Raw genomic sequence first — 24,183 nt, 5'->3', positions numbered from 1 at the left:
TTTTATATCCATTCAGCCACTCTGTCTTTATTTATTTACTTATTTATTTATTTTTGGCTGCGTTGGGTTTTCGTTGTTGCACGCGGGCTTTTTCTAGCTGCAGCGAGCGGGGGCTACTCTTCGTTGTGGTGCATGGGCTTCTCATTGCGGTGGCTTCTCTTGTTGTGGAGCACGGGCTCTAGGCGTGCGGGCTTCACTAGTTGTGGCACGCAAGCTTCAGTAGTTGCGGCACATGGTCTTAGTTGCTCCGCGGCGTGTGGGATCTTCCTGGACCAGGGCTCGAACCCATGTCCCCTGCATTGGCAGGCAGATTCTTAATCACTGTGCCACCAGAGAAGTCCTGCCACTCTGTCTTTTGATTGGAGATAGTCCATTTACATTTAATGTAATTATTTATAGGTATGTACTTATTACCATTTTATTAATTTCTTTCTGGTTGTTATGTAGTTCCTCTGTTCCTTTCTCTTTTCTTGCTCTTTGTTGTTTGATGATTTTCTGTAGTGGTAGAGTCCTTTATCTTTATATTTTGTTTATCTACTATAGGTTTTTGCTTTGTAGTTACCATGAGGTTTATGTAAAACAACTTGCAACAGTCCATTTTAAGTTAATAACTTATTTTCCAATGCTTTTGATGTCACAAATACATCTTTTTATCTTGTGTATCCACTAACAAATTATATAGTTATTTTTCTACTTTTATCTTTTAACCTTCATACTGGCTTTACAAGTGATTAACCCACTGCCTTTATGACATTAGATTATTCTGAATTTTACTGTATATTTACCTTTACCAGTGAGATGCCTACTTTGTAATGTTTTCTTGTTACGAATTAGCACCTTCTCTATTCAGCTTGAATAACTCCCTTTAACATTTCTTGTAAGGCTGGTCTAGTGGTGATGAAATTCTTTTGCTTTTGCTTGTCTAGAAAATTCTTTCTCTCTCCTTCAGTTCTGAAGGACAGTTTTCCAGGGTAGAGTATTCTCAGTTGGCAGTTTTTTTTTTCTTTCAGCTCTTTATATCTGTATATCACGCCACTCCCTCTGACCTGCAAAGTTTCTGCTGAAAAACCTGCTGATAGTCTCGTAGGTTCCCCTTGTACATAAGTTATTTTTCACTTGTTGCTTTTAAGATTCTCTCCTTGTCTTTAACTGTTGATACTTGAATTACAATGTATCTTGGTGTGGGTCTCTTTGGGTTCATCTTATTTAATACTCTCTGGGTTTCCTGGATCTGGATCTAGGTTAGAGAAGTTTTCAGCCATTATTTCTTCAATTAAGTTTTCTGCCCCTTTCTCTCGTCCTCTTTAGGGACCCCTTTTGCTTGATGTTGTCTCGTTAGGCTGTCTTCACTCTTCTTCATTCTCTTTTCTTTTTGCTGTTCTGATTGGATGAGTTCCACTGCCCTTTGAGTTCAGTGATCCTTTTTTTCTGTTTCATCCGGTCTGCTGTTGAACACCTCTACTGTATTTTTCAGTTCAGTTATTCTTCAGCTCTGTCACTTCTATTTGGTACTTTCTTATATTTTTTATCTCTGTTGAAATTCTCATTTTATGCATGCATTTTCCTCCTGAGCTCTGTGAGCATCTTTATCACCATTCTTTTGAGCTCTTTATCAGGTAAATTACTCATCTCCATTTCATTAAGGTCTTTTTCTGAGGTTTGATCTTATTCTTTCCTTTGGAAATATTCCTCTGTTTCTTCATTTTTCCTTGACAGTCTTTGGCTTATATGCGTTAGATGAAACAACTACCTCTCCCAGTCTTGAAGGAGTGGCTTTGTGTAGGAGATGAACCTTATCGTTCAACTCTGCCCTAGCTCTTGGATATCTCTCAAACCTTTGTGATTGATTGTCCAAGAAGCCTCCTTTATTCTTAGTGGCTTGCAGTAGTGGAGGGTGTGCCAAGACCTGTCAGGGGAGGATTTCAGTCAGCACCTAGATTCAGGCTGATTGGAAGCCAAGCCCTCATGTAGAAGCTTTTACAGGTTGCAAATATCTCTTTTAGGAGAAGACGGGGAGATGGGCATTTCTGTCTGCTCCCTCTGCCTTGAACCCTGTGGTAACAGCCAGTTAAGAACTATTTCTTTGTTTGCTACCATGCTGATGAACCCATGAACACAAGCCCCACTGGCCACCAGAGCCACGGTATCAAGGGATGTGTTCTCTGGGTGACAGACACAAAAGCTAAGGCGTCAGACGTGTACACAAGCCCCTTTCTTGGAGGCGCCACAGCCTAGGGTGGAGCAGAGGGAAAGCATGACAGTGGCTCCCGAAGGCCAGAGTCTTTTTTATAACATCTTTATTGTGGTATAATTGCTTTACAATGGTGTGTTAGTTTCTGCTTTATAACAAAGTGAATCAGTTATACATATATCCCCATATCTCTTCCCTCCTGTGTCTCTCTCCCTCCCACCCTCCCTACCCCACCCCTCCAGGCAGTCACAAAGCACCAAGCTGATCTCCCTGTGCTATGCGACTGCTTCCCACTAGCTATCTACCTTACGTTTGGTAGTGTATATATGTCCATGCCTCTCTCTTGCCCTGTCACAGCTCACCCTTTCCCCTCCCCATATCCTCAAGTCCGTTCTCTAGTAGGTCTGTGTCTTTATTCCTGTCTTACCCCTAGGTTCTTCATGATTTTTTTTCTTAAATTCCATACATATGTGTTAGCATAGGGTATTTGTCTTTCTCTTTCTGACTTACTTCACTCTGTATGACAGACTCTAGGTCCATCCACCCCATTACAAATAGCTCAGTTTCGTTTCTTTTTATGGCTGAGTAATATTCCATTGTATATATGTGCCACATCATCTTTATCCATTCATCCGATGATGGGCACTTAGGTTGTTTCCATCTCTGGGCTGTTGTAAATAGAGCTGCAATGAACATTTTGGTACATGACTTCCAGCAATCCCACTACTGGGCATATACCCTGAGAAAACCATAATTCAAAAAGAGGCCATAGTCTTTGTCGCGTATTTCAGTTGGCCTTTAGTTGTGTGTTCAATGAGAAGCCTGCCCCTCAGGCCAAAGCTTTCAGATAAGCGAATCAGGTGCTTTTCAGTCGGCTGCCTCTGCACTGGGCCTTGGTGCTGGGTAGCCAGGTGAGTCTGTGTGAGCCCTTTAAGAACTGTTCTCAGTTCACTCATAGCCTGTGGGTCTCAGGGAGGCAAGCCCTAGTGGCTTTCAAACCTGGAAGTTTTGGGGGCTCGTCTCTCAGGTGCAGGTCTTAAAAGTTGGGGTGCCAGATGTGGGGTTCAACCCCTTTGCTCCTCGGGGATAAGCTCAGTTGTCAGTTCCCTGTTGATTGCAGGTTGCTGCACCGGGTTTAGGATGAGATTGTCTCAGCCTCTCCTACCTGCTTCAATGTGCGTTTTTTTCTCCGTTGCCTGGTATGTAGGGGTCACTCGTAGTTTTGGGGTTTCTTTCAGGGGAAGATGTTCTGTATGTAGCTGTAGATTCGCTGTGTCCATGGTGGGAGGTGAGCTCAGAATCCTCTTATGTCACCATCTTGAACTGGAACCGTATTTCTTGTCTTTTTGATGACAGGTGTGAGTGACGCCTCATTGTGGGTTTTGTTTGTTTTTTCAGGCGAGGCTTTATTGGGGCCCCTGTTGCAGCAGGGGGAGTGAGAACAAACAACAGGTTCCCTTGCTTGCCCACGCCCTGAGAGGGGCGAGCTTGTTCCTTATATGGGGTGAGGGTAGGGGTGTGTCCAGGGGTTGGGCCGAAGGGGTAGCTTAGGTGTTTTGCCCACCCCTTAGGTGGTGTTGTGTGCCGGGGGCATGCGCAGTGCCCTGCTTTTGCTCCAGGCTCCTCAAAATGGCAGCTGGGTTTTTTTGGTCTCTTTGTATCTTCTGTCTAGAATTTGCCCCATCTGAGCATGCACACAGTAATTTTTAGTCCCATGCAGTTTCTTTTAATTTGTTGCTTGAGGAGAGGTGTGTCCAGGTGCAAGCACTGCAGCCCTGCAGCACAGGCTCCCAGGTCCCAGCCTGTCTCCTTCCCCTGAGAGACTCGACACATTTATTAAGGGGTAAGAGGCTGAAGGTCTCTTCTTCTGAAAGACCCCAGCCTCCCCTAGAGGAGAAGGACCTGACTGTTCCAAGGACCGGTAGGGACCTGGGCCACTTTCCGCTGGAATGGGCTGAATTTCTTGAGCCATCATGAGCCTTCAAACTGTTGGAGCCTAAAAGACACAAACTTAACCAAAAGGTTAAACAAAACAAAGGCTAAAAAGGAGAACAACAACCATTGCCATTAAAGCGCCTAGAAAGGGAAGGAACCAGGTTAACTTTGGGCTTCCTTGACCACCAGACAAGGAAGGCGATATCACCCCTGCCACAATTATGAAGCCACTCTGCCTGAGCTTATATTTCCTTAACATCAACTTTTACCTGTCCTGTTGCACGGATCCAAGCGCAGCGGGAAGTATTAGTTACCGCACAAACTCTGCCTTGCTCTGCCAGAAGGTACTCAAGGGCCAGACGATTGTCAAGAACTACATCAGCCAAGGAAACGAGAGGTCCCAAGTCCCGTTAAGGCTTGAGATAGGAGCCAACCCACTACATCATTTTACTTACCTGTTGATGGTACCTGTCTTTGGAATAGGCATCTCAGATCTTCCGCTAGCTCACAGGTGCATTGTTCTTCTGTTGTGACCCGTGGGGTTTCTGGAAGTAAAAGCTTTAGTCTGGACAGATGAACCCAACGGATACCCCTTGCAGTTTGACAGCAGTGGGGGTGGTTAAAATTACTTTACAGTAATAGTTGGCAATAGTTGGTCTTTGGGGGAGCTCTCTTTCCAGATGTTGAGAAGAACTTGGGTCCCCGGGGTTTATTTGTGAAGGAACTGCTCCTTCCTCTGTATTTTTAGTGGGAGCTGGCAGTGCCTTGTAGGCATAGTCCTGGATTGCTTTCTGAACTTGTCCTAGAATAATATATCTCAGGGTCTGGTTCACTTCCTCATCCAGTAGAATGTCAGTAGTAAGAAAATGCCTCCCGTAGGTCATTTCAAGGGGACTAAGTTTCAGACCACTCCTGGGGGCTACACGGACCCTGAGGAGAGCAATAAGAGGCAGGTTGGTCCAGGGTGCATGAGTCTCTGGGCAGAGCTTTGCTAAGGTTTTCTTTAATGGATGGTTCATTTTCTCTACCTTCCCTGAAGACTGGGGGTGCCAAGAGGTGTGTAGCTTGTAGTCTAGCCCTAGGGCTGTTGTGAGCCCCTCTGTGATTTTGGCTATAAAAAGAGGGCCCGTTATTGCTCTGCAGGGACTTTGGAAGTCCAAACTGAGGAATTATTTCTTTTAAAAGGGACTTACAGACTTGCAGGGCGTTTTCAGATCGGGTGGGGAAGGCTTTAACCCATCCTGTAAAAGTATCAACAAACACCATAAGATATTTATATCCTGATCGTGGGGGCATTTGGGTGAAATCTAACTGCCAGGCGTCCCCCGGGTATGTCCGTTGGCGTTGAATTGGCCTGAGTAACGAAGGGGGGATTGGATGGGCCTGTGGGTTATTACAGGCGAGGCAAGCGTTCCTTGTTTTATTGTTCTTTAAAGCCCCTTTCCTGAAAAAGCCTTTTGCCTCAAGTCCCATAGTGCATCCCTCCCATAGTGGGTGGCGTCATGTAAGCTCTTGGTGAGTCTCCGTTGTTGGGCTTCAGGGATTAGAAACATCCTCCTTTTGATGCCAGCCTGTGCTTCCCTTCTCAGAGCTCCATTTCTCAGCATTTTCTTATTCCTGGGGGGAGAACTGGGGAAGGCTAGGAGTTCAGGGGGGGCCAATCACTAGAGCCTTACCTTGTTCAGGTTCCTGCAGTTGTGCACCCTGTTTTGCAATTTGATCAGCTTTGCTGTTCCCTTGGCTCGCAAAAGATCACAAAAGATCCATCCCGCTGATGGCCCCTGCAGTGCATTACTGCTACCCGGGTAGGAAGCTACACTGCTTCTAACAAACAGACCAGAATCAGATCTTTATGTTTTATGGGGAACTTCTAGTGGTTAACATTCCTCTTTCTTTCCATCTGGCAACATGAGCATGTAGCACGTGTGAACCCATATTTAGAGTCAGTGAAAATATTTAATTTCTTATCCTTCCCTAATTGCAAAGCTCTCATTAATGCTCGTAAGTCTTGCACAAACCGACGCTCCCCGTTAGGCTTCTGTACGGGGAGGTTCGGGGCGCTGCAAGGGGATTGGCAGCGCCTAATGAGTCCGTGTCTCAGGAATCTGCTGAGCAGCGGTTGGATTCCCCTGAGGGCCTCAGGCTTTAAAGGATATTGTGTCTTCCAGGGGTATTTTTCCCCAGGCCTTAACCTTATTTTTATTGGGGGAACACGTTTTGCCCTTTCTGGCACCGAGGTATCCCAAACTGCAGGATCTACCTGTTCTGTAATTTCTTGGGGGATGTCTTGGGGCATATTTTGATGCCCAACAGGTGGGTCATCTGGGACTAATAGATGCATTCTCCGTTCGGATTACCTTCTTGGATTCACCCTGACCTAAGAATATACTAGCTCCTAACTAACTTATTTAGCAAATCTCTCCTGAGGAAAGGGACAGGGCATTCTGTCATGTACAAAAAGGAGTGAATAATAATAATGGACCCGATTCCACAGGCAAGAGGGGATGGTAAATCGCCTTTCCTTTGGCTGTCCATTGACTCCCATCACAGCACAGTCATGGCTGGAGAGGGGGCCAGCTGGCCAAGTCAGAGCAGAGCAGGCGTTTCCAGCGTCTACAAGAGTTCTCCTACCTGCCACATCGAGGGTGACCCGAGGCTCTGCTGCAGTCACGAGGATGGATCTGGAGCCGGGGAGGCGCTCGGGCATCCCACAGGAGGGCGCCCAGGACATTCCGCCTCCCAGTGCCCCCCTTTCCGACAAAAGGCACACTGGTTTGGGCCCAAGGGGCTTCATGGTGGTCTGTCCAGCCTTCTCGGCCCTCCAGGGTCCCCTCGAGGTGGTGGGTGGATCAGAGCGGCCAGAGGCTGCGTTTTCTTTATTTAGCCTCTTATCCTCATTGGCCTCCTCTGTTAATCTCGGTTGTTACAGACCTTGAAGGCCTCCTCAGGGTTGACAGCGGGGCTTGGGGCCCAGCCGCAAGCTTCTGGAACTGTCTCCAGGTATCAGGAGTAGCTTTGGTGATAAAATGCATGGCCCAGAGTGTCCTCCCTTCTGCGGACTCAGGGTCTGTGTTGGTGTCCTTCCTGAATGCCTCTGTCACCTGGCTCAGGAAGCCTGCTGGGCTTTCATCTTTTTCCTGTGTAACCTTATCGTAATTTACTGGCTTCACCACACACCTTTTCATTCTTTCTGACACACAAGTAATCTAATGTCTCATCCTAGCTTGGCCTACACAATCTTCACAGTCCAGCGTGGGTCATGTTCTGGGATTGCGTCCCACCTACCTGATAAACTTGGCCATGTGGACTGGTGGCCAGTAGGCCATCTGCGTGTTCCCTGGGCTTTCTCAGTATGCGCTCCTTTTCATCTGGGGTACAACAGTGGGCCAGAATAATCCATGATGTCCTGCCAGGTGAGAGAGAATGTCAATCCAGCCTGATAAATTCATCCCTAAACTTGTCAGGGTTCTCTGAGAACCTGCCTTATGGGTTTCCTAAGTCTCCCATTGAGAAGGGGCTGTGCACTCTAATAATCCCTCTGTTGCCATCGCTACTTCCCGAAGCGGGGAAAGGTGGGGGCTGACTTTGAACCTGATCCCGGGAAAACTTTGTTTTTTTACGAGAGAGAGAAACCAAGCCCAGTCTTGCATCAACCTACTCTTAATAAAATCCATTTACCTAATTAAATTTAATCCAACCTTAGAAAATCCTGACCAAAGTTCCTAATTTTCCTCTTCCACAAACCTGCAACTTTCTGTAGCCATACTTGTCCCTTATTCTTTCCCCTTTCAGCAACAGCCAGCTGTAGGACAAAGTCATCCTTTTTCCTTTCAACAAAATATATTCCCATTCCTCGTACCTTCTTTTCTTAACGCATCCTACTTTCCTTAAGCCACCATGAACTGTCTTTCACGTTAGCATTCCATAAATGGGTAGCGAACATCTCAAGGTGGCACCAAACAGCTTAATTTCTCTCTCACAAGAAGACAAAAGCAGGTAAATTTAGACCTGTTTAGCAATTAATGTTCCAATAGTTTATCTTATTTGAAATGGCCTGCAGATACAATTAATTCCTATCTTAATTACTTTAGCTTCTTAGATGGACGTTTCCAAAACATAATTATTCCTATGTAGCTTAGCAAAAAGTTCTTATCCCAGTTACATTTACTTAAAAATTTAATCATATCAGGTTATTGTCCCTGTTGACAGATTTTTACAACAGGAACAATATGCACTTATTGACTTCCAGTAACCCTAGATACAATGAAAGTATTGTACTTTATGTTAATGACTCCAAAGATGGGTCTGTATTAATTAAACCCATAGCTTAAGCTAGACAAGTTAATTTCTGTAGAAGCAGAGATCTCATAGTTTTCCTGCTTGAATTTAAAATGGCCTTTTTTTTCCCCCCTCAGTCTGGGGGACTACAGATGAATCAGGTAGTTCCTGAGAGCTCAGGCAGAAGAGTTACATTGCAAAGGCAGAGGAGAGATGCAAGCCCCCTGAGCTCAGGCAGAAGAGTTACATTGCAAAGGCAGAGGAGAGAGATGCAAGCCCCTGTCTTTTCTTTTTGTTCTTTGAAATCCCACTAAGTAACCCAAGGCTGGAGTCTCAGGCAATGCGGGCTGTGTTTGTATGTGCTCACAATGTCGGCAGTGACTTCCAGGAACAGCTGGACAGACAAAAACTACATCACAAAGAAAGCAATCGCAAAACTTAAAGACACAAACAAGAAGTTTTCAGGATTAAGGGGATGGGAAGGTAGGGGTAAGGACCAAGGGAGAAGTAAAGGGAGGAGGGACAGAAAAGACTGAAAATGAGAAAGAGACAGAGAGGTTGCCTTTTCAGCCCGCCCCCTGTGGCTGTCTATTCAGGTACCAATCTGCATGCTTCCAGAAAGGGCCAGTGAAGGAGGGAGCACCCTGTCCACTGCCCATCGTGGTGATCAAGCCCGGAAACCAGCCAGTTGTATGTCGTCTGTGGGTCCCCGACCCACAGGTGGGACTCTCACCCACGCATGCACCAGTATATAGAAATCTGCCGCTTCAGCTCGTTCCCAACGGGACTTCTCTTGGCGGCAGGAAAATAAAGGTGAGAATATGGGGATGATCGGACTTACAGCCCACTACACGATATGAGGTTTGAACCTCTATCACTCAGAAATCTCCAGTCAGGGAGAGCCCGCTGGACCAAGGTCTGCAAGGTGTGAAGGGAGCCTCTCCCTCCTCCGCTTGTCGCCCGTCACGGTGAGCCACTGCCGGCCACAGGGAGCTGTAGCTTGCCCGACGTCCACTCTCTCGGAAGGACAGAAGGAGGAGAGGACAGAGAGAGAAGCAGAGAGATTTCAGGAGAGGGAAAATGGTGAGGGACAAAGGGGAGGGGAGAAGCGTTGCCTGACTGAGGGTACTGAGGCCCCTCGGGGGCCAGAAAGGCAGACTTACCAGACGAGGTGATGCTGAAACAGGAGGTTCAGGTGGCCGCTTGTCACCCGCGGGGAAGCTGCGTTAGGTGGTCCCGGAGGTGCCCAGATCCTCTCCTGCAGCAGGGACAAGCCCCGCGTTGGGCACCACAAAATCTGTTACCAACTAGGGTTCTTGGCCTCCTTAATCAATAGAAATTGATCAGAGGCCAAGTTCAGTCAGGGCTTTATTGGAACCCCTGCTGCAGCAGAGCAGGGGTGGGGGGCAGGGAGAACAAACAACAGGTTCCTTTGCTTGCCTGCTCCTCACTGTGGTTTTGATTTGTATTTTCCTGATGACTGGTGATGTCTAGCACCTTCTCATATACTCGTTGGCCATTTGTATATCTCCTTTGAGAAATACCTGTTGAGGTTCTTTGCCTGAGAGGGGCTGGAGGAAGCTCGCGGACCACTGAAGGGTCCACAGCCAGGACTGATGTTCGTCTTTTTTCCTTATGCTTCAAAATGAACAATCATTTAATGTATTAACATTTTCACTTATAAACATACAATTTGCATATACAGGGAAAAATAGGTTCTGTGGACCCAATAGAATACTAGAGACAGGCAAGCAATCAGAAGGACAGGCATGCACAGATGCCATGCGTGGGCAAGACTCCTCCTGGGTCCCTTGGTGGATCCCACAGTTCTCTTAAAGTCACTTTTGTTCATGATGCCATTTTTGTTGGGGGTGGGAAGAGGGATGTCTCATATGGCCATGATGCTAATGTCATTCCTCAACCTTCTTATAGTTGTTTTATGTGTGTGTGTGTGTGTGTGTATAAATAAAATACAATTATATTATTATATATAATATATAAATATACATTTGCACATATGGGAGTGTTTCTATCAGAATGACTAGATCAAAGGGTATAAGCAGTTTTCATTTTGACACAGATCGTTCTTTATAGAAGTTTACACTCTACCCGCAGTATATGAGAATGCCTACAGGAGAATGCCTATTTCCCCAAATGCTGATTCTGATTTTACCAAAGGGTAAAATCAAAATTTCATTTTGTTAAAAGAAAAGCAATCCATTGTGGATCTAGTTTGCATTTCTCTTACTAAGTTTTTCCTATAAGAGATTAAGAGATATTTGTATGTTACCTTTCCTGTAGACTATTCATATACTCTGTGCATCTTTCTGTTTCGGGTTTTGTTCTCTTACTTCTTGGGTCACCAGAGCTCTCTGTCCTTGCTAGAGTGACATATTTAGAATATCTTTTTTTTCTGTAAGAAACCAAGGGGGCTTAGGTAAGAAACAAAAACTCAGTTTTTCAAAAGAGACACTCACTTCCAGCCCATCCCACGATGACTAGAAATGTTTCCAGAATGAGGGTATTTGCACCTCAGCACAGGCAAAGCCCTTTCGTGGAAATACGCTGAAGGCCCTCTGTGGATCCAGTTTCGCTTCCAAGTGGGTGGTCCTCAAGCTTGGGCTTTACTGTAAAATGTTCTAGAGTCAGATTAGAATTGAACAGGCGAAACTGCTGAATGAGAGCAAAAAGGGAAGAGTGACCTGATCCAACAGGGACTCAACAGGATGCAAATCGGTAGGCACGTAAGAAGACAAAACCATGGAGTATCTTTTGAAAACAAAATTATCTAGGGTACCCAAACACAGAAAGCAAAAGAGGGGTGTTCTGCATTTGGGGTCCACAGGGTGAAAACAAGAAGGGGGCATGAGGACTGTCCTTATCCCGGGTTGGGGCCATTGGTGACATCGGGGTCTGTGTTGCCGGGCTGGCAGCACCAGGAAGCTTACCTGGGGAGGTTTTCTGAAACTCACCTGCGTCTCCTGGTGTTTCCTCCCCAGCTTATGTGTTCCTCGGTGCAGAAGGCCCTGTTTGAGGAGGAGGACCACGTCAAGAAGCTGCAGCAGAAGGTGGCCACCCTAGAGAAGCGGAACAAGCAGCTGCGGGACCGGGTGAAGAAGGTCAAGAGGTCCCTGCGGCAGGCGCGGAAGAATGGCCGCCACCTGGAGCTGCTGAACCAGAAGCTGAGCGAGAAGCTGGCGGCCGCGGCAGGCGCGCTCCCGCACATCAACGCGCTGGGCCGCGAGCCCGCGGGCGCCGCCTACCTGCGGGGGTAGCAGGGATGGAGCCTTGGCCTCACCTGGTACCCGCTGAGGCCTCTCACGGGGAGTGGAAAAGGACACTGGGTTTAGACGTGCACATAGCTCAAGAACTCTTGTAGATGATGATATTTTTACTGTGCATTGGGTAGCGTCTAGTTGGTTTACAGGGCAAGTCTCCTATCTTCTTGGCTGCCGGCCTCCTGCCCTTCCCTTGTCCCAGACCCAGTGCTCTGATGCCAGCAGTACCATATGCTTGCCTGGGGCCTGTCCCTGGCTTCCAGGAGCAGCTTGGAAAAAGTGCACTTATTGGGGAAAGAACATTTTAGAATCTCTAGAGGTACAGAACTCAAGGGGTTCAGCCTCCATTTCCGAAGAAAGGGAGTGTGGTCCCAGCTCTCAGCAGCAGGACAACCGTTGGTTTGAAGGAATGATAGGTCGTGGAATCTTCTGGTGTCATTAAGACTTACGGAGCTCATCACAAGTCAGGGAGTGGAGCTAGAGGTGGCAGGTAATTAAGTAAGAAGAATTATACCTGATTTCCAACCTCAGCTATCCAGAGTTACAGAGGTATCCCATGGGCCACTTTAAAGGGGAATTGCCTTTATGGTCCTGTCCTGTTTCATGAAAGCACATTTCTAAGTTGGAGGAGCTCGAACAGTATCTCAGCCCTCTACTAAATTCTGACTTACTGTTTGCTCAGTGATTACTTCCAACTTCTCTGAATTCGAGGTGAGCTGACCCAGTATGTTGTGAATTTCTGTTGTGCAAAGACACCTCCTTACCTACTGGGGTCTGGGGACCTTGCCTCGTTGCTCTGCTCCCAAAAGGGCTTGTTGAGGGCGTTCCGATCTTGGCTTCTTTATGCAAATGCTTTGCACCCACCTGGACTGTCCAGACAGACCCTGGGAGTAGTGTTTGCACATCAGCCCGCTTCTCACTGCATTAGATCCTCTGTACGATCGCTTCACCTTCTTTCTTTGGGAAGAAACCTCTAGAGAGAGTATTGCAAGTAAAAGATAGTCACAATACCTAACACTTGAGCCCTTCACTTAGCCGCATGCGATCGCGTCCCAGCTGTGTGACTAAGAAGCGCCCATCCCTTGGTTATCTTCTGATGATGGTTCTCCAAACCAACCAGTATCCCTTCCCCGCTGTTTTAGGTAGAAGCTGCCCCTTTACCACCCCAGATACAGGAGGGCCCGACAATGCCGTCCTCTCCATTGGAAATGGCAGTTAGGGTCAGATTTCCATCCCCTGCCTTTAGAAAAACCATGTCCTTCTTGCTCTGGCAGCGTGCCTGGGGCATGAGCCTTGTGACACTTGGGTCTTGATGGTAGGCGATGGCCTCAGAGGAGAAGCCAACGCCCTGGACTGCACAGCATGGGGACTTTTGCTCAAGGGCTCTTTACCGCTAAGCTTCTGCCAGCACTGTATCAGCTGTAATCTGCATGGTCTTGTACAATAGAAGGCACGTCTTGTGGTTTAGTCTTCCCAGGGACGTTTCATTACAGCAGTTTTGCTGCCACCCAAGGGAATGACAAGCCTAACGGTGATTTACAGCCAGCGTTTGGAGAACTGTGGAAGCTGGATCTCTTCGGATGCATTATGTTCTGCCTTTTCAATAAACGTGAGCCAGTAGTTCAGCCACAGCAGTAGAGCAATGCATGTATCTTTTGGAGCAGGGGGCCTGCAGGATTTCCATCTTTGGCCTGAAAAGGCCATTTAGATCCTCGGGGAAGCATCTGTGGGTCACACCTGAGGCATTTAGGAGATTAAGCTGAAGCCGCCTCTGCTTTCCCCGTTGGGATGAGGCTAACCCTGTCTCTCCCCAGGTTCCCCTCTCTCAACACACCTGCAGACAAGCAGTGTTATCCTGACCTCACCTCACGCGGGACACACAGCTCCATTAATCAGTGTCTTCAAAGGTACATTAGGATCTGTGCCAACAGGAACTCCCAGGTCCCCATTATCTGCTACGTCGTCATCTTACGGCAGCCCTCGCCACCCGCTCGTCGTACTAGTAGGAGTTGTTCATGCAAGAAAAACCCAAGAATTGCTCAGAACTTGACACACATTGGCCGACCTGTCGTAGCACTATCTCTGAGCTGTGGGCCATGGTTGAGTTCCACTCAGCGGTTCAAGGAGGCTAAGTGACTTTGTCAAAGTTACATAATAAGCAAGAGGCTGACAGAATCTAGCATCTTTAAACCAGGGTCCCCAGGAGTTACAAACTGGTGGCATGTGGGCCACACCTCACGTGGGGATGAGGTTTCTGTGTTTGAATGTCAACCTTCACTGGACTACGGTTCAGGCCGCTGTCTCTGCTACTATCGCACCCACCCCCGTTTGGGTTTTTTTGTTTTTTTTGTTTCTTTTTTAACACACATCATGCATTTGTGGTACCTGCCTGGCAGCAGAAGTTAACAGGGATTCCCGCTTCTGTGGTGCAAATCCTCACCTTCCTTCGGGGAGGGAGATCGCAAAATCCAATCACAAGGACTATGGATCAGCTGTTGGCTCAGCAACGTCCACATTCTATGATCGTTTAAAAAAACAAAACTAAGTACACAGAATGCTTTAGGCTCTCGCACACACATCTCACGTAATATTCCTAACAATTTCATAATAGTGATTCTGATCGCCATTTTCCAAGAGGAATCTGGGGCTTCAACAGATTAACCTGCCCCGTGTACACAACTAGGACAGGTGGCCAGTCAGACCTCCAACCCTATCTTCTTTTCTCTTTGCACGAGCTCACCTGTAGAATGGGGATAATCACTCCTACTGTAAAGGCTGTGAGGAGATGCTTAGCATGATACCTGACACCCCACACGTACTCAATAATATTACTCACAATCATCATCTATATTATAGTGATAAATACTCACCAGAAAGGCCCAATGCATGTCAGAAATAAGAGTGTCTGGTGGGATTCCATGTCATTTTCCCGTCCAACTGCCGTACAATACTCCAGCTCCTTTCCATTTTCCTTATTTCTGAACTACCTCCTTTTCTTTCACATTCAGTAGTGGGTTGTTCCTGCAAATTTACCAAGAAAATATAGTCCATCAGAAATGTGTTTGCTCACCTTCTTAGGGTCGAATTAAAGAATGCACAGCCTAGGGCTTCCCGGGTGGCACAGTGGTTAAGAGTCCGCCTGCCGATGCACGGGACGCGGGTTTGTGCCCCGGTCCAGGAAGATCCCACATGCCGCTGAGCGGCTGGGCCCGTGAGCCATGGCCACTGAGCCTGCACGTCCAGAGCCTGTGCTCCGCGATGGAAGAGACAACAGTGAGAGGCCCGCGTACCGCAAAAAAAAAAAAAGCTAAAGGTTGAGCATTGCGTTTTACTCGGTGGACATACTGAGGACTTCAGCCCGGGAGGTGCCTCTCAGGTCGCTCTGAAGAGGTGAGCGAGGAGCCAGGGTACGCAGGAGCTTTTGCAGAAACAAAGCAAAACACAACCACATAAAACACTGAAAGATGGCGGTCAATTAAAGAAAAAAAAAAGACATCGCAAGTTCACAAATTTTCTACATATGGGAAGATGCGAGAGTCTGGGCTTATTGAAGTCATTCCTTTGATATGCACCTTAACTAGCTAGGGCCAGTGTCCTGTTTTTCTCCATCCTGAATCCCCTCAGGGTGCACAGTCAGCGCCGCTGCAGTGGCTGCTAGCTTGGTGGCCGCAACATCCTTTGTTTACTGATATGGCAGAGGACATTCTTCATCCATACTAGCTTGTCACTCACACTGTCTAGTTTGCCCCCCTTCTCTCCTCCCTTCCAACTCGAAGGCTCATCCCTCTGGGCCACATCCAGGGTCAAACCCCTGCCCTGTTATCCTGAGTTCATATCGCTCCTCTCAAAACCCGGCTCCACCAATGTTCCCTCTTTTATCATAAATCTTTTCTTCGTTGGGGAATCCTGCCCTTATCCTCCAGCCATGCTCAGATTTATCCATCCCAGGAAAAAACAAAACAGTTTAGAAAGTATTGAAGCTGTGTTTAAAGATGGTGACACAGAAGGCTCCTGGACGCCCCCTCCTCCAACGGACACACCTAGTGAACAGCTACACACAGAGCAACTCCCTCTGAAAGAAACTCAAACTGGCTAAGGACCTCTTATACAATGAGGGACCAAGAAAACACCTACGTCTTTCCTATGTATGAGTAGGAAAGGCTGAGACATGCTGTTGCCATAAACCCCAGCCCTGGCACAGACTGTACAGTTTGTGGAAGGAAATCCCTGAATGCTAGCTTCTCCTTGAGGGGTGAAGGGTTTGGACCCCACATCTACATCCCCCAGGTTTTAAGACTCCTACCCGAGGGGTGGGCCTCCAAACACCTAGCTCTGAAAGCCAATGGGGTTTGCGTCCATGAGATCCACAGACTATAGCAAAAGAAGAAGCAGTTGTTAAAGGGCACAAGCACTCACTTCAGCCATCACCTCGGGGTCAGTGCAGAGGGAGCAGGGAAAAAACACTCACCTCCCAGTCTTTCCCTGAATGGGGTCTACTTGGATACTTTAAAAGCTGCTGCCTGGGGGTCAGGCTTCTAATTGAGCCCATATCTAGGGGCTGACTGCCATCCTCCCCAAAGACCAGGGAAGCCAGTGGACACCACCCCTGTCCTCTCTCTCTGACCTGCTCCAAGTTGCCAGAATCTCCCTGAAAGAAACTTGTACACAAGTCTGCACCCCAGCTTTTGTGGCTGCTGGTAGCTGATGGGTCCCCAGATCACCTGGCTCTGACAGTCACCAGTGCTTCCATGTACAAGTCCCATAGGACTACAGAAAACAGAGGCAGTTTTAAACTGGCCATCGCCCCAGGGATCAGCATAGAAGGAGCAAAGAGAAATGCCCAGTCTCCCAGTCTTTCCCTTAAAGGGGTCTCTTTGCATACTTCAAAAGCTTCCGCCTGAGGGTCAGCCTTCTAATGTACTACGCACCTAGGGCCTGACTCCCTGATCCTCTCCAAAGACCAGGGAAGCCCGAAGACACCTCTTCCTCCCTCTTTTTCTAGCCTGCTCCAGGTTGCTAGTTATCTCCCTGGAAGGAACTTGTATACATATCTGTGCCCCAGCTTTTGTGGCTGCCACCTCAGGGGCAGGCACCCAAATTGCTTGGTTCTGATAGCAAACAGGACTTACATTCATGTAGCAAACAAAGAAGTTCTTAAAAGGCTCAAGAGCACACCCTGGCCACAAAGCTATACACCTGGGCCCAGTGCAGAGGGAGTAGGCCAAAACACCCAGCTCCCATTTCTTTCTGGAAGATGCCTATCTACATACTTTCCCAGCTGCTGCCTGAGGGCCCAGCTACCAACCAGCCTTCACGTAGGTGCTGTGATCATTTCCTTTGGAACCCTGTCAAGTTGGCACACCTTCAACTACTGGGAGGTACTAGGAACAAAAAAGGTGGCTTGGACAATCACCAAGGTTACAGGAGCATGAGCCAGCCTGATAGATAAGGTTCATCTCCTACACAAGACCACTCTAGCAAGACTGGGAGAGGAGACGGCTTTATCTAATGTGCAAAAACAAACACAGAGTCATGGAAAATGAAGAAACAGAAGAATATATTCCAAACTAGAGACCAAGACAAAACTCCAGACACAGATCTTAATAAAACAGAGGTTAGTAAGTTATCTAACAGACTTCAACTAACAGACATAAAGATGCTCAGTGTGGTCAGAAGCATCTTTGCTCCATCATCATTTGCATGAACAAAGTGAGAATTTCAACAAAGAGATAGAAAATATTAAAGAGTACCCATCAGATCACAAGGCTGAAGAGTATAATAAGTGAACTGAAAAATTCAATAGAGGGTTTCAACAGCAGACTAGATCAATCATAAAGATCCATAAACTTGAGATAAGACAGTAGAATTTATCTAATCACAGGAGCAAAAGACAAAAGATTGAAGAGAACTTAAGGGATTTATGGGACACTATCCAACAGACCAATATACACATTTATAGGGGTGCCAGAAGAAGAGAAGGAGAAAGGGCAGAAAGCTAATTCAAAGAAATAATGGCTGAAACTTCCCTAACCTGGAGAAAGAAACAGGCATCGAGATCCAGGAAGCCCAGATTTTCAAAAAGGATGAATACAAAGAGACTCACGCTGAGACACATTATAATTAAACTGTCAAAAGATAAAGACAAGGAGAAAATCTTAAAAACAGCAAGAGAAAGACAACTTGTTATATACAAGAGAACACACACAAAATTATCAGATTATTTTAGCAGAAACTTTGCAGGCCAGAAGGGACTGGGATATGTATTCAAACTCCTGAAAGAAAAAAAAATCTACCAACCAAGAATAACCTACCCAGCAAAGTTGTCCTTCAGATTTGAAGGAGATACGGTATTTGTCTCTCTCTTTCTGACTTACTTCACTCTGTATGACAGACTCTAGGTCTATCCACCTCATTACAAATAGCTCAATTTCGTCTCTTTTTATGGCTGAGTAATATTCCATTGTATATATGTGCCACATCTTCTTTATCCATTCATCCGATGATGGACACTTAGGTTGTTTCCATCTCTGGGCTGTTGTAAATAGAGCTGCAATGAACATTTTGGTACATGACTCTTTTTGAATTTTGGTTTTCTCAGGGTATATGCCCAGTAGTGGGATTGCTGGGTCATATGGTAGTTCTATTTGTAGCTTTTTAAGGAACCTCCATACTGTTCTCCACAGTGGCTGTATCAATTTACATTCCCACCAACAGTATATATATGGAATTTAAGAAAAAAAAAATGTCATGAAAAACCTAGGGGTGAAACAGGAATAAAGACACAGACTTACTAGAGAATGGACTTGAGGCTATGGGGAGGGGGAAGGGTAAACGGTGACAAAGCGATAAAGAGGCATGGACATATATACACTACCAAATGTAAGGTAGATAGCTAGTGGGAAGCAGCCACGTAGCACAGGGAGATCAGCTCGGTGCTTTGTGACCGCCTGGAGGGGTGGGATAGGGAGGGTGGGAGGGAGGGAGACGCAAGCGGGAAGAGATATGGGAACATATGTATATATATAACTGATTCATTTTGTTGTGAAGCTGAAACTAACATACCATTGTAAAGCAATTATACTCCAATAAAGATGTTTAAAAAAAAAAAAAACAGATTTGAAGGAGAACATATTATATATACAAAACCCTAAAGACTCCACCAGAAAAAGCTCTTAGAACTAATAAACAAATTTAGTAAAAGTTGCAGGATGCAAAATCTATATACACAAATCAGAATTGAAGGAGAGAGAGTTTTCCAGACAGGCAAAAACTGAAGGAGTTCAGCACCAATAGACTAACCCTACAAGAACTGTTAAAAAGATTTCTTTAAGCTGGAATAAAACGGCACTAATCAGTAACAGGAAACATATGTAAAAGTATAAATCTTGCTGATAAAGGTAAACATGTAGTCAAATTCAGAATAATCTAATGCAATGGTGGTGGGTTAATCACTTATATAACTAATATAAAGGTTAAAAGGCAAAATAGTAAAAATAGCTATAACTACAATAATTTGTTAATGGATACTAAAGATAAAAAGATGCAAATGTGACATCAAAATCATAAAATGTGCTGGGAGGGGAGAGTAAAAATGTAGACTTTTAGAATCATTCAAACTTAAGTTGTCATCAGCTTAAAATAAACTGTTATAACTCTTAGATGTTTTATGTAAGCCTCATGGTAATCACAAAGCAAAACCCTACAGAAAACACACAAAAGATAAAGAAATCTAAGCCTACCACTCAGAAAAACCATCAAATCACAAGGGAAAAGAACAAGAAAAGAAAGGAACAGAGGAATTACAAAACATCCAGAAAACAATTAACAAAATTTCAATAAGTCCATATCTATTAATAACTACATTAAATGTAAGTGAACTACATTCTCCAACAAAAAGATATACAGTGGCTGGATGGATTAAAAAACAAAAAACAAACAAATATAGCTTTTCCAAGGATGCAACTTTTGAGAGAGTAAGGCAGGGTTGAGACCATCGGCACTGAATATGCGACTGAAACCGGCCTCTATATAAACTTTTAAGATTCTGGTGGGCAGGTGCAGAGAACTACTCATCTTAACAGCTGCAGGAGACAAGACTCTTATGTTCACAGGCCAGGAACATGCAAGAATCAAAAGCAAATGTATTCCTGTTTCACCCCTAGGTTTTTCATGACATTTTTTTTTTAAATTCCATATATATGTGTTAGCATACGGTACTTGTCTCTCTCTTTCTGACTTACTTCACTCTGTATGACAGACTCTAGGTCTATCCACCTCATTACAAATAGCTCAATTTCGTCTCTTTTTATGGCTGAGTAATATTCCATTGTATATATGTGCCACATCTTCTTTATCCATTCATCCGATGATGGACACTTAGGTTGTTTCCATCTCTGGGCTATTGTAAATAGAGCTGCAATGAACATTTTGGTACATGACTCTTTTTGAATTTTGGTTTTCTCAGGGTATATGCCCAGTAGCGGGATTGCTGGGTCATATGGTAGTTCTATTTGTAGCTTTTTAAGGAACCTCCATACTGTTCTCCACAGTGGCTGTATCAATTTACATTCCCACCAACAGTATATATATGGAATTTAAGAAAAAAAAAAATGTCATGAAAAACCTAGGGGTGAAACAGGAATAAAGACACAGACTTACTAGAGAATGGACTTGAGGCTATGGGGAGGGGGAAGGGTAAACGGTGACAAAGCGATAAAGAGGCATGGACATATATACACTACCAAAAGTAAGGTAGTTAGCTAGTGGGAAGCAGCCGCATAGCACAGGGAGATCAGCTCGGTGCTTTGTGACCGCCTGGAGGGGTGGGATAGGGAGGGTGGGAGGGAGGGAGACGCAAGCGGGAAGAGATATGGGAATATATGTATATATATAACTGATTCATTTTGTTGTGAAGCTGAAACTAACATACCATTGTAAAGCAATTATACTCCAATAAAGATGTTAAAAAATAAAAAAAAAATAAAAAAAATAAAAAAAATAAAAAAAATAGAAAAAAAATAAACTTAATAGCTTATTAAATCTTTCCTAGAAAAAAAAAAAAAAAAAAGCAAATGTATTTCCACCTGTGTGGCTGACAGGGTCTTGGTGCTCTGGCCTGGTGTCAGGCCTGAGCCACTGAGGTGGGAGAGGCAAGGTTAGGACATTGGACCACCAGAAACCTCCCGGCCCCATGTAATATAAATCAGCGAGAGCTCCCCCAGAGATCTCCGTCTCAATGCTAACACCCAGCTCCACCCAACAGCCAGCAAGCTCCAGTGCTGGACATCGCAGGCCAAACAACTAGTAAGACAGGAACACAACCCCACCCATTAGCAGAGAGACTGCCCAAAATCATATTAAGTTCACAAACACCTCAAAACACACCATCGGACGTGGCCCTGCCCACCAGAGAGACAAGATCCAGCCCCACCAACCAGAACATGGGCACCAGTCCCCTCAACCACTAAGCCTACACAAGCCACTGAACCAACCTCATCCACTGGGGACAGATACCTAAAACAAAAGGAACTACGAACCTGCAGCCTGCAAAAAGGAGACCCCAAACACAGTAAGTTAAACAAAATGAGAAGACAGAGAAATATGCAGCAGATGAAGGAGCAAGGTAAAAACCCACCAGACCAAACAAATGAAGATGAAATAGGCAGTCGACCTGAAAAAGAATTCAGAGTAATGATAGTAAAGATGATCCAAAATTTTGGAAACAGAATGGAGAAAATACAAGAAACATTTAACAAGGGCCTAGAAGAACTAAAGAGCAAACAAACAATGATGAACAACACAATAAATGAAATGAAAAATTCTCTAGAAGGAATCAACAGCAGAATAACTGAGGCAGAAGAACGGAGAAGTGACCTGGAAGATAAAATAGTGGGAATAAATACCACAGAGCAGAATAAAGAAAAAAAGAATGAAAAGAATTGAGGACAGTCTCAGAGACTTCTGGGACAACATTAAACACACCAACATTTGAATTTTAGGGGTCTCAGAAGAAGAGAAAAAGAAAGCATCTGAGAAAATATTTGAGGAAATTATAGTCAAAAACTTCCCTAACATGGGCCAGGAAATAGTCAAGTCCAGGAAGCAGAGAGTCCCATACAGGATAAAACTAAGGAGAAACACGCCAAGACATATTATTCAAACTATCAAATATTAAATACAAAGAAAAAATATTAAAAGCAGCAAGGAAAAGCAACCAATAACATACAAGGGAACCCCCATAACATTAACAGCTGATCTTTCAGCAGAAACTCTGCAAGCCAGAAGCGAGTGGCACAATATATTTAAAGTGATGAAAGGGAAAAACCTACAACCAAGATTACTCTACCCAGCAAGGATCTCATTCAGATTTGACAGAGAAATTAAAATGTTTACAGACAAGCAAAAGTTAAGAGAATTCAGCAACCACAAACTAGCTTTACAACAAATGCTAAAGAAACTTCTCTAGGCAGGAAACACAAGAGAAGGAAAAGACCTACAAAAACAAACCCAAAACCATTAAGAAAATGGTAATAGGAACTTACATATTGATAATTACCTTAAATGTAAATGGAATAAATGATCCAACCAAAGACACAGATTGGCTGAATAGATACAAAAACAAGACCTGTATATATGCTGTCTACAAGAGACCCAGTTCAGATCTAGGGACACATACAGACTGAAAGTGAGGGGATGGAAAAAGATATTCCATGAAAATGGAAATCAAAAGTTGGAGTAGCAATTCTCATGTCAGACAAAATAGACTTTAAAATAAAGACTACTACAAGGGACAAAGAAGGACACTACATAATGATCAAGGGATCAATCCAAGAAGATATAACACTTGTAAATATTTATGCACCCAACATAGGGGCACCTCAATACATAAGGCAAGTGCTAACAGCCATAAAAGGGGAAATCGACAGTAACACAATAATAGTAAGGGACTTTAACACCCCACTTTCACCAATGGACAGATTATCCAAACAGAAAATAAATAAGGAAACACAAGCTTTAAATGACACATTAGACCAGATGGACTTAATTGATATTTATAGGACATTCCATCCAAAACAACAGAATACACTTTCTTCTCAAGTGCTCATGGAACATTACCCAGGATAGATCATATCTTGGGTCACATATCAAGCCTTGGTAAATTTCAGAAAACTGAAATCGTATCAAGTGTCATTTCCAACCACAACGCTATACAACTAGATATCAATTACAGGAAAAAAACTGTAAAAAATACAAACACATGGAGGCTAAACAATATGCCACTAAATAACCAAGAGATCACTGAAGAAATCAAAGAGGAAATCAAAAAATACCTAGAAACAAATGACAATGAAAACATGATGACCCAAAACCTATGGGATACAGCAAAAGCATTTCTAAGAGGGAAGTTATAGCAATACAATCCCATCTCAAGAAACAAGAAATATCTCAATTAAACAACCTAACCTTACACCTAAAGCAATTAGAGAAAGAAAAACAAAAATCCCCCAAAGTTAGCAGAAGGAATGAAATCATAAAGATCAGATCAGAAATAAATGAAAAAGAAATGAAGGAAATAACTGCAAAGATCAATAAAACTAAAAGCTGGTTCTTTGAGACGATAAACAAAATTGATAAACCATTAGTCAGACACATCAAGAAAAAAAGGGAGAAGACTCAAATCAACAGAATTAGAAACGAAAAAGGAGAAGTAACAACTGACACTGCAGAAATACAAACGACCATGAGAGACTACTACAAGCAACTATATGCCAATAAAATGGACAACCTGGAAGAAATGGACAAATTCTTAGAAAAGTACAACCTGCCACGACTGAACCACGAAGAAATAGAAAATATGAACAGACCAATCACAAGCACTGAAATGGACTGTGATTAAAAGTCTTCCAACAAACAAAAGCCTGGAACCAGATGGCTTCACAGGCCAATTCTATCAAACATTTAGAGAAGAGCTAACACCTATCCTTCTTAAAATCTTCCTAAATATAGCAGAGGGAGGAACACTCTCAAACTCATTCTATGAGGCCACCATCACCCTAATACCAAAACCCGATGAAGATGTCACAAAAAAAGAAAACTACAGGTCAATATCACTGATGAACATAGATGCAAAAATCCTTGACAAAATACTAGCAAACAGAATCCAACAGCACATTAAAAGGATCATACACCATGATCAAGTGGGATTTACCCCAGTAATGCAAGGATTCTTCAATATACACAAATCAATCAATGTGATACACCATATTAACAAATTGAAGGATAGAAACCATATGATAATCTCAATAGATGCAGAAAACGCTTTCGACAAAATTCAACACCCATTTATGATTAAAAACTCTACAGAAAACAGGCATAGAGGGAACCTACCTCAACATAATAAAGGCCATATATGACAAACCCACAGTCAACATCATTCTCAATGGTGAAAAATGGAAACCACTTCCTCTAAGATCAGGAACAAGACAAGGCTGCCCACTCTCA

The 24,183-nt window shown here is 44.5% G+C and overlaps 1 protein-coding gene and 1 long non-coding RNA gene across 3 annotated transcripts in view; one reads left to right on the top strand and one right to left on the bottom strand.

Annotated features, from left to right (window-relative positions):
* The window catches only part of LOC137204151 (coiled-coil domain-containing protein 3), a 103,068-nt gene extending 89,755 nt beyond the window's left edge, over nucleotides 1-13,313 (top strand). Inside the window, exon 3 of the mRNA XM_067701432.1 lies at nucleotides 11,404-13,313. Within this exon, the coding sequence (XP_067557533.1) occupies nucleotides 11,404-11,679 (276 nt within the window). The 3' untranslated portion in view covers nucleotides 11,680-13,313. The remainder of the gene's footprint in view (nucleotides 1-11,403) is intronic.
* Nucleotides 2,431-9,742, bottom strand: LOC137204180 (uncharacterized). 2 transcript variants are annotated; one of them, XR_010933454.1, is made up of 5 exons: nucleotides 9,568-9,742; nucleotides 7,412-7,532; nucleotides 5,320-5,367; nucleotides 4,582-4,671; nucleotides 2,431-4,201 (listed from the first exon to the last, which is right to left on the bottom strand). It is a non-coding gene; the product is annotated as an uncharacterized lncRNA (long non-coding RNA). The 2 variants fall into 2 exon arrangements; XR_010933453.1 differs by having other exon boundaries at nucleotides 2,431-4,671; nucleotides 9,568-9,740.
* Nucleotides 13,314-24,183: the final 10,870 nt, after the last annotated feature.

The sequence above is a fragment of the Pseudorca crassidens genome, chromosome 1 (assembly GCF_039906515.1).
Source record: "Pseudorca crassidens isolate mPseCra1 chromosome 1, mPseCra1.hap1, whole genome shotgun sequence".
Lineage (NCBI taxonomy): Eukaryota > Metazoa > Chordata > Mammalia > Artiodactyla > Delphinidae > Pseudorca > Pseudorca crassidens.
The sequence above is the reverse complement of the archived record's forward strand: the minus strand, read 5'-3'. Positions and strand labels throughout refer to the sequence as shown.